At 34.0% G+C, this 11,113-nt stretch overlaps 2 protein-coding genes across 6 annotated transcripts in view; both read left to right on the top strand.

The window, feature by feature from the left end:
* Nucleotides 1-361: 361 nt before the first annotated feature.
* LOC129760965 (uncharacterized) lies at nucleotides 362-1,375 on the top strand (the record flags this gene model as incomplete). The annotated part of the gene is made up of 1 exon (XM_055758648.1): nucleotides 362-1,375. A coding segment is annotated over one exon (899 nt), but the record flags the coding sequence as incomplete, so codon positions are not given.
* A 1,703-nt stretch (nucleotides 1,376-3,078) lies between these two features.
* LOC129760962 (regulator of nonsense transcripts 1-like) overlaps nucleotides 3,079-11,113 on the top strand; it is an 87,170-nt gene continuing 79,135 nt past the window's right edge. For 2 of the 5 annotated variants that reach the window (XM_055758645.1, XM_055758642.1), the window contains exon 1: nucleotides 3,079-4,106. In XM_055758645.1, coding sequence (XP_055614620.1) covers nucleotides 4,021-4,106 — 86 coding nt within the window. In that variant the 5' untranslated portion in view covers nucleotides 3,079-4,020. The remainder of the gene's footprint in view (nucleotides 4,107-11,113) is intronic. The other 3 variants (XM_055758643.1, XM_055758647.1, XM_055758644.1) reach the window with 3 other exon arrangements.

Here is an 11,113-nt window from a genome sequence, read left to right as displayed (position 1 = left end):
AATTTGTATGGGAAAATTGAATATCTTGTTCGAAAAAAGCAACATTGTAGCTGTTTTTTATGGAACAAAGCCTACTAATGGTTTTTGTGCCTATTTATACATTTTTTAAAGGAAATTTTCTGCTGAACAACTTTGTCGAAAGGCCGTAACTTCGTATCATATTAGGCAAAAAAATAAAAAAAGGTTAAATTTTACAGACTGTGGTCGTATGCAGTGGGTCTGAAAGATTTCTTAAATTAGGGGGAGATGTTTCTTCAGGTTCTGCTAGGCTGGCTGTATTTCTGTTTAAGCTGAGGCTTCTATTATGTTGGTTTAATTGAATAAAAAGTTCAGCAATAAGATTTTTTTTATTGTTCAGTAGCTTATACAACTTTCCTAACCGATAAAAAACCATTTCAGCCGCAGAATGCGTCCGAGCCAGTACCTGTAATAAATATGGAGATTGCTCCCAAGAAACTTTCTGAAGAAGTTGGCGATGGAGACCATAAACCAAGGGATCCTAGTCCCAAAATTTTGAAACCCTTAGCCACTCCTGATCCAACACCGGCAGTAACCCCTGCAAGAACGATCAGACCCAAAAAGAGAAACCCTATTGCCAAAGTTCAAGAAGAAGCAGATCAGGATGAAAATGAGATCAACGGAAAGATGAACGAGCATCACTACGACGAATCTTTCTGTAAACAATTTAATCAATACGCGCTACAGCAAGAGGCAGAATTCGAGGCTGCTATCGAGGATGAACTCTCTCGGCTGGAAAACGATGCTAATAAACTGTACATATCGAAATCTCAGGAAGTTTCCTACGAAGACGATTATGAACCGGATTCTTCTCCTGAGAAAATGTGTGGCAAAATGGCTGACATATTCGATCATAAGGTTCATATCAACGAGCTGGAAGAACAAATTCGTAACTTGGGCGGTCCTTTGATGAACGGCTCTTCTAAAAAACATCACAAGACTAGTGTCGTCAAGAAAAGTTCTTCATCTTCATCGGATCCAGATTCCAGTCCGAATGCTAGCCGTGATTCAACGACGTCCAGGGAGTTGGAATCTATGAAGCGCGAAATACGAGAGAATATTATGAAAAAGGAATGCCTCCTGGATACTTTCTGTGATGAAATCAACGGCAAAGACTCGACTCCAAACAAAAGCAATAGATTGAAAGACAACCCGAAACGATCGCAAATCGATCCGCGAAAGAAGAAGAATTTGCTGGAAGCATTGAAAGCAATCGACGGTGATAGCTATGAAAAATCGTGAATCTTGGTTTATTTTGTACTATAACGATATATTTTAGAATGAAACACGTGCTTTTTATTCGTATGTGTATTTTAATTGTAAATGATTCGCTTGAGTATGTTTGAACGATGAAATAAAAAATGATGATTTATTTTAATACAAATGCCATGTTGTGTTTCAGTGAAGAGAAAACTTATTCCACACACACACTTCCACTTCATAGTAGTTGGCCCGTGCTGAAAAAAAATTTGATATGTGATGATAATGCCTCTAAATAAGTTCTACCCGGTCTTTTTCATCATCTTTCATTTCTTCTAAGTTTCTATCCATCTATAAAATTTCATAATCCTGAGATGTTCCTACTAAAATGGACATCACTTTTCACCGATGAGGCAGATTAATTAACTCACAAGCATAAATTACGGTGATTATTCTGTTATTAAATAGAATCTAAATTCAAAATTATCTCAATCTAAATTCTGTATCTCAATTATCAATTCAATCAATTGAATTCAATTTTCAAGTTGAATTTTGCATCTGAATTCTAAAAATCGGATATATGAGTTTTTTTTCTAAATTTTAATTCTGAATCTGGAATCAAAATTTTCTCAATCTAAGTTCTGCATCTCTGTTAAGATTCTCAATTCTAAATCTGAATCTTTTACGATAAAGACGACAATTTTTTTAAGGTTCCATCGTTCCAATCCTTATTAAATCTTCATCAGGGATTTAAAATTTATTTTCTGTAAACACAATTTTAAAACATTTCGTGAAATTAATAAAAAAAATCTTACCAAAAAATGTCGTTTGTTTTCTCTAGATTTGGTTTTAGATTTTTTAATTTAAGTTCTTAAGTTCTAAAGTTTTGAGTAACGAGCTTATGAAATCTGAAATCTGAATCTGAGTTTTAACGGCTACATCGTTTTCTGAATTATAAAAATGAATCCTGATTCAATATTTTCAATTTTTAATCTGAATTCTGCGAATTTGAATGCTCTATCTGAATTTTTAATCTATTTCTCATTTTTTTGCGCATTACTATTTTAGCTTTTAAGGTTTTCTATCGATGGATTTTCCCCCCTTTTTCAAAATATGAATTTTGATAATTTCAGTACTCAACTTGATAGCTGATGATGTGACACTTTAATATACAAATAAAATCAAGTTCTTCGAAAATATTGAGTTTAATTTCAAGGATATTATGTACGTGATCCCCTTCCATTTTTTGCACGGTACTATTGTACCAAAATTGTACCAAAATCAAGCGGTTTTCTGAAATAATAATATCTCACTTACTCCGCATTCAGTGGACCAGAAAAATTTAAAAAGAAACATTGAAAATGTGATTTTTAGTACTTTTATGTTGTTTAAATACAACAACAATTGCACAAATAATGAGAATAGCACAACTAAAAATTAACATAAAAAACGTTTTAGAATTGTTGAAAATTGACAATCTGTACTTCATTTTATTCAGACAAATCCTACTCATGCGCAGTTTCTATTTTTTCGATTATTTTAATCATACGTGCAATTTTCATCAAACTTCGAGTATATGGAGAATTTGAATCAACAAACGTTGGTGGGAAATAAAGGGTTCATAGTAACGGCTGAATTGAATTTTCTTCATCATGGTTGTAGCGCATGGTTTTCAGGTCGCGTAGCTAGTACGAAGCCATTTTTGAGGCCACGCCAGACGTCACATTTGAGCTAAAATTCTCGCTTTTTGACTTTTCTCTGGTTTCCACCGTCATTCGTTGTTGGTTTTATTTATTTCTGCTGTTCCTAGCCAGCCCCCCACTCTGCCATAACACGCCCGCTTAACATATGATTCATTCATCACATTTTTGGTGTATAGTTTCTTCAAGTTTCTTTGCGGTCGTGACAGGCTCTCGTAGGTTTTCGCTGAAATAAAAATGATATTGTAATTTTCAACGTCGATCGGGTCGGTCGGTTTGATTGCGGTCGTCTTGTGTCGCGTATGTATTCTTTTTAGTCAGTCTCAAAAGGAAAATCATACAGCATTAGGAAACGCGAAGGAGAATTGCCTTTTTTCGACGGGGTTTGTCGGTGCAGATTTTGTTGAAGCAAAGAAAGAAAAAAGGTAAAAGCATACGAGCATAAAAAGCGAATGGTTTCTATTCCCAAGTTTTCAGTTTAGATTATATTTTATTAGCTCCTTGTGCTATCAAGTATCGCCTGTTAGTAGCAGCAAGAGATTTTTCTTTTTAGCCAAAGAATTTGCCTCTTATCACCTTATGACAACATTGGTGCATGTAGTTGATACATGCGAGTGCTTGTATGGAGAAGTGAAATTCACAATTCACGCCTGTTGTGATTTAAGTGATTTTGTGGATTACAAAACGAATGCGACAATCCTGACGGGAAAGAGAGAGTTTGCAAATCGGCAAAGCAAGCTTTGAATCATCAGTGTTGTTTGATGTAAGTAGAGTGAAAGAAAATTGGATTGATGGAAGCTATTGGGGAAATATAAAAATAAGCAAAAAAAAGTGTTACAGTGGCACAAATTGCATGTTTCAAAATTGCTCCTACTATACTAAATCCAATGAGCGATACTATAAAAGAAGAAAAAATCAACAAAAAGTTTGGGCAAAGTGTTGTTGAGCTGAAGCTGAAGCTCATTGTGGGGTCTGTGCGAAAGCTGAAATAAAGTTGAGGGTGTTAACTGTCCGGGTGGATTCAAATTTTCACCCATAAATAGTACCTACTGGTTAACCGGATTATCTTGGGTTAGCAGACGCCGTCGCTGAATCGGCGTTTATGATCATGGCCAGATTGACGGAGGAAATGGTCATTGCCAGGTCCAAGCAGTCGGATTTGGGGGCCATTAAAAAACTTAACTGCTGGTAAGTCTTTTGTCATGTTGCTTTAATTTAGATCTTTAAGGCTTGTAAAATCTTCAGGTTTCCGCATCAAATTATTAAATTTATTCTGTACTCTTGACAGCTGCATTGGAAATTTATCAAGTTTTATCACATAAATACATTTCGATAAAGCCTTCATACCAATAGTCTATCAGTTTTTGTCTATCACCTCTTGTTTTGGTGATATGGCGTTTAGGAGTCCTCAATTTGTAAGTTTTGATTAAAAACCAAATAACTGATTTGAAATCAATGGGGCTTGTGATATAGCTCAGTTGGCAAGTCAGTTGCCTCCTGAGCCGATGTCTGTGAGTTCGAGCCCAAGAGTAAACATCGATCACAGTTGACTGTCCGCCGACTGCATAGTGGATATAAGCCGCGAATGACATAAAGATGTTAAAACGAGGTATAATCGAAACAAAAAAAAATTGAAATCAGTTTGACAATATCCTTTCAATTTTTCTAAAATGCTTCAGTTTCAGAGGTATGGGTATGGGAAAGTCGGGTTAGACTGACTGCGAGTAAAACGGTTACTTTCAATACAGGCCCCTTTCGTTTTTTGCAACACGCTCAAGAATTTTGTGTTGCCAAAATCGAACGGTTATTTTTCATCAACTTTTTTCTTACCGATTAATATAAACCATTGATATTATTTATCTCTCAATTTTTCATCATGTTTTGATAATTTTAAGTCATTTATTGATATTTATACCATGTTTTAGACACATTTAGAACTTTTTTTTGTTATGTTTAGAATGTTTGTTATTTTGATCATATTTGTTATTTTTGTGATTTTGCAACTTTTTTTTAGATGTATTATTTTTGTCATGTAGCTTCTTTTGTTTGTTTGTTCTTTTGTTTTGTTTTAGGGTTTTTTGTTTTTTTTTGTCATTTTTGATTGCTTTATTATTTTTTCAAATTTTTTGTTATTGTTGTTATATTTTATCAAAATTTAAGAACGTAAAAACGTATTTATAGTGTTTGTCTAAATTATATTGGTCATGTTATTGCGAAAACTATATTTATTTATTTATTCGTCAACCGTAACGTAGACTAGTTTGATACATATGCATTTCCTTAAGAATAGATTTAAGCAGTGCAATTTTTACGTAAATATCCACCTTTTCTATTTAAAACAAAAGTCATTTGCAAGCATGTTTTAGATTGCTCTGAAAACAGTCTTGATGAGGGAGATGGTTAATACAACAGCAAACAACTTAAACTGCATATCTGCATGAAGCAATGTCTAATTCTCTATTGCGATTCTGCCTTAGAGTGTCCGTCTTACCCGACTTTCCTCTACTTGCTTTTAAAAATAAAATTCTACAACTTTCAGAAAATTCAAGACAAAAAACCACATTTCCTGGCATTACTGAAAAAGGATTCTGAGAGTTTGATTTTGAATGATTTAATTCTTTTAACTTGTTAAGTTTGACAGTAACGCTTTCAAAATAAGTCTTATAATTTAGGTTCGTATGAGAAACTTTAGAATTTATTCCTGATATAAAAACGTGTGGACAGAGTTTACAAAAATCACACCAATACACGCAAATACACTGACATCGTCTGAACTCGTCGAGCTGATTCGATAGGTACCTATAAAGGTATATCTAAGACCCATATTAATGATCTCCAAAATCGACCCATAACTATACCTTTCTGAAAGAAAGGCAAATAAACGTGTCAGCGCTGATGTGGTCTAGTGGATAGGCTGGCGCGAGTCTGGTAACCCAGGCGTACGGGGTTCGATTCCCGGTATCGGTAAGAAAAACTTTTGGGTTCGAATCCCATAAGTTGCCGACAGGTGAGATGCTTGGGGAGTAAGTAGAGGCCAGTCTCGAACCCACCCTTGTCCTTCCTCCAACTGGTCTGGTATCAGGAGGGGTTGGTTTGTTATCTTGAACTGCATTCTGTCCATAGTCCATATCCAGCCGGAATGGATAAAATGAAGTGCAGGATGGTCTAACCAACGACTCATGATCGCTTTCTATTCTACGCTGCCTACTCTAAACTTTAAAATTTCCTTCTCCAAACTATCTCTAATTTTCATTTCCAGCGTCAGCTCCCCGAGCTATTTAAACGCAACAAAAAAAAATTCTTTCTGAAATAAAAAAAACATGATTTTTTCTACTCTGGAGCTGAGCAACTTAACTTTTTTTTGTGTCAATCAATTAAACTCTCAACATTGCTGATGATAAACAAGATTCTTGAGTAGAAAGAAAAATCATGTTTGTTTTGCAGAAAAGCTTTTATAAATTGTGCCATAAAAATCTCGAAGTTAAGATGTACATACTCATAAAAACGTCACGTTAAAATTTTACAAACAAAAATTTAATTTTTGAACCAAAATAAAATTGTTTGGACTTGACGTAAGAAATTTAAAAATGACCCAAGTCTTACAGGTGGTAATTAAGGTTCTTATTTCAAATCAGTTGTATTCGCCGAAGTTTTATGTGCATTTCTCTAATAGCTTTACTTTTTGAGATTTATAAATTTGACTGCAACAAAAGTTTTGAAAAACGATTTTTTCTTAGAAAATTCTCACCAATAAGTTTCAGCTTAGTATCGCTTCGCTATTTTTTAAGCTGTCCCATCAACTTATTCGAAAGTTTCAATCCATACATTTCGGTTTTATCAGACATCTTTTTTGCACCATTTCAGGACACTCAATCCATTTGAAATGACCAAGAGCTATTGGTCATTCGTTTTTTTTTCACTACAATCATCTTTCCTCTCAATCCAATTGAAATACTCACTGATATTTTCAAGCTGTCCTCTCGATTCTCATTTTTTTTTAATTTTTAAAATTTTCCTATCAACCTACATACGTATATCAAATTTTACACAATATTTTTAAGTAGTCCGTTGATTTTTAACCATTTTAAAATGTATTCTGGACATAATTGAAATTATTAACGACAGATTTGAAGATCTTCATTGAAAAAAAAAATTGATTCTTGAGATATGTCAAATATAATAATAATATAATATAATAATATAGTATAATATAATAATATAATACAATATAATATGTTTGGATATGTTGATACTTAAATAATCATTCTTTTTAATGTAAGCTTTAGAGAAAGATCTGCGAGGCACTAACAAAGCTACTTACATTTCCAATGGCATTGTTTTCAGTCAAATAATCGAAAATATCAACCATACTAGATTCTAAAAAAAAACCTTTTGAAGTTAAGTTTCAGTATAGGCAGTAGATCTGATTTTTTTATTATTATATTCTTGGTTCGAACCACAACTTTTTGAAAAATAAAACGAGAAATCGCGCACCGGATGAAGCTTTGGCTATAACTATCCCTCATGACGATAAACTTAGTGCATACTGCAAATTAATTCTATCCATCATCTTAATTAAATTTTAACTTAAAAATAAGGCTATGATCATTTAGTATCCGGGCACTTTATTTCGGTGATAGCTACGTTACTAGAGCTCGGATATACAAAACTTAAGTAGCGTTGTGTTGGTTATGAAAAGGCCTATCTTGCCTATTTTTGATAAATTTTTAAGTTAACGTGTGTTTGAGATATTTATGCAAAAAAAACATGGTAAAAATAAGTTTGCACAATCACCTCGGAAATTCTTCATTGTCGACTTGAAAATTCACGAACTGTTGATTTTTTCTAAATTTTTTTTTGGCTCAAATGGTTAATAAGTATAAGGAGCCACTTTAGGATGCTCACAAAGTTCAAATCAAGCATCGGAGTGGGACCCTTGATCTCAAATATGGGTAAAAAGACTATGGTTATTGAGAATAACTAAAAGTAGACCGCTTAACTATGCAGTAAATCCGTTTCCGGCTGGCAAAAAGAGTAGCCTGACTAGTATACACCGAGTAAATAACTACCTACCAAATAATGAGCAGCTCCATGGATCGCAATCTGTTCAACCGGTTTTTACGCAATGTGACAGATGTGTTCTGATGGACAAAGAAATTTATGATATAACCGAATTTAAGAGGTCAAATTCTTCGAAATGCTTACTCATGAAAAGGTTCGAACCAGATTTCAATTGGTTTTTCCAGGTGAATTTGTATAAAATATCATGATTTTGCAAAGGTTTTGCTTCTGTGGTAGAAAAATAAATCAATACATGACTGAAAAAAGCGTGCAAAGATAAAAAAGAGGTTTTATGAAAAAGTTAGAGTTTTTCTTGAAATCATTGATAAATATTTTGTTTTTATATTTTTACATTTAATGTCATATTAACATCTTCATTTCCTCCATAGAAAGTTTTTCGATCAAATGAATAGTTTTACAAATACACACGTTTGTAACTGCCCGGATACTAAATGATCATAGCCTTACAACGACGCAATTACAATTCGACTGCTGCAAAACTCAAAAAAAAAAAAAATTCATTTTCAGTTTTGAATTAGATTGAAATTAGATTCAAAGATAATTCTAATTTGTTAATTTAGAGAGGATTTTAACCGACATGGTCATTCTTCCTCTTGTTAAATAGTTTTACAATATGTTTATAAACTTAAATTTTGTGAAGTAAATTAGCACTTTTAAAAACTAGATGAGATTAGCTTCGTGCACTGTCTCGCCTTTACCTCGCGTACAATCTACATGCTCCGATAACGTGGTCCACTGTCAGCGGCTCATTGCAGGAAACGCACATTTGGATAACTTTTGTGAAAAATTCCAGGTGTGTAAGTAGGGTATGACCAATTCTCAATCTGGCAAGAGCACGTCGTTCCAAGGGTTCCTCTCTATCGTTCCATATATTATTATTGTATCCAAAATATTGTTTTTTTATCCTCCTTAGGATTCAATTTAAAATTTATATTGACATAAATAATTGAATGTTGAAAAAACGTCTAAATTTTCAAATTCTTTTAAATCTGTGAATATTTCCAAAATTCTATGTTTTGTGACACAAATTCTGTGGTGAAAATTTGCTCAAAATTCTGTGAAATTATAGATTTTTTTGTGAATTCGGCGTGGTCGTTGTATTTTATCTACGATTGCGCGTCACATTAAAGTGTCAACAATCGCAACAAAGCATTTGCATTTAATTTTATATCTGTACGATGGGTAACAAGAGTTCATTTTTCAAAAGGTCGAAATTCCCCAAAATAAGATAGAATTGCAAAACGAAGAAAAACTTTCTTTTAAATAAGTATATAATCCTATTTTCAAAATACAAATTAAAATTTCTCCATTTTGATGAGATAGACTCAAGTGCCACCCGATGAGAGGTATTGGCTGTCCGGTTACTGCTTCAAACGACTGTTTTGTTTTGAAACAACCGTAAAATGAAAAAAAAATGGAGTTAGATGTTGAGCGTATGGTGGCAGTTAATGCCGTTTCCCTAGGACGGATAGTAAAAAAGAATTACATAAAATGGGCTTGATTGCACACTATTATGTTTTATAGAGCGGCGGCGTTTGAGCTAAAACCAGCCGAAGGGGTGAGCATGTCAGATGGCGCTCGAATAGAACAGGGCGATTTCAGAAATTTTTAAATTACTTGGGTGTGGAGGTAAAAACTTAGCCTAAAAATTACGAATGCAAATCAGCAGCAATTCGTACAGGTTGCTATTGAAGTTGCAAAACATTTAGCAGCGTGAATCGAGCTTCAATTAGTGATGTGAGTAACTGAAATAATTTAAAAGACCTCAAATCTTCGCTTTATACGAATAGCAAATGTGACTTGCATCATGAAGATATTATATGTACCTCATTAGCAGCAAAATATGTACACTGTACATTACACCTTTAATTTTTCTTCAAGGTCCTGTAATTAATATGTTTACTGGCGGGCTTTTGATATAGCTCAGTTGGCAAGTCTGTTGTCTCCTGAGCCGATGTCCGCGAGTTCGAGCCCAAGAGTAAACATCGAACACAGTTGTACCGGATAGTTTCTCAATAACGATCCGCCAACTGTTACGTTGATAAAGTCGCGAATGCCATAAAGATGGTAAAACGACTATAATCGAAACAAAAAAAAATGTTTACTGGCTGATCTGGTGTGCTCTGCTAACTCTCCCGAAATTAATTAAATTGGTTTGATTTTCAATACAGAGACGTTAAAAATGTTCAATTCCTGGTATAACAATAGATTTTCTTTTTCACAAAAACTTATTTGGAATTCGTTTTTATTGATGTCTAAAATCTGATATTTGGACTTTTTTATTCTAATTCTGAATTTGAATCTTTACAGGGTGGCCACTCAAAATCAATTTTTGATTTCCCGCATTTTTCCCGTTTTTTTCCCGCATGGTCTCACGAAATTCCCGGTTTTATACAACAGAAAACCAAACAAAATTCCGATTTTTTTATTTTTGAAACCAAGCAATTTAATTTGAAAGTATTTTAACTTTTTCGTCCATCAAGCTTGCCTCTCCCTGAGCGTCGGAAAGCACCTTCAATTTTTTCGCTTCCAGTTCCTTAGCCTCATTTTCTGCCTCTCGTTTCCGTTTCGCCATAGTTTTTTCAGATTTTCCTAAATTTTTTTGCTTTTAAGGACTCGACATATCTCGAGTAAGAATTGCGGGTATACTGGATTCACGATTTCGTTACCGTTAAAGCTGTAACTCCCACTGACATGTTGATTCCGTTGTATACGATAAGTTGGGCTGTCAGACTCGACTCGATTTGGTTTTCAACTAGGCAATTCGCGTTAACGGAAAAGCCTCTTTCCCGTTGCCATGATACAAAATTAGAATTTTCTTCAATAAGGTCATCAAATTGAAGAACGCCTTTTTCAATTCGCCAATATGTTCCCTTCAAAAAATGTCCAATCGTTGTGTTTTTCTTCGATATCCCAAAATTATGTTTTTATTGAAGGTATTGCACGTTATCGTCCTTAATTTTATCGGCACAAGCTCTACTTTAGTGTTGCTTGTCAATATTTGGATAGATCACATCGGGATTAACGCACGATGAATACCGAGTGATGGGATAAGACAAGGGAGATCGTATAACCATTTTATTCAAAAATCTATAGTAACACGAACGACAGGT

The sequence above is a fragment of the Uranotaenia lowii genome, unplaced genomic scaffold (assembly GCF_029784155.1).
Source record: "Uranotaenia lowii strain MFRU-FL unplaced genomic scaffold, ASM2978415v1 HiC_scaffold_90, whole genome shotgun sequence".
NCBI lineage: Eukaryota > Metazoa > Arthropoda > Insecta > Diptera > Culicidae > Uranotaenia > Uranotaenia lowii.
Note: the sequence above shows the minus strand (reverse complement) of the source record. Positions and strands in the feature narration are given on the sequence as shown.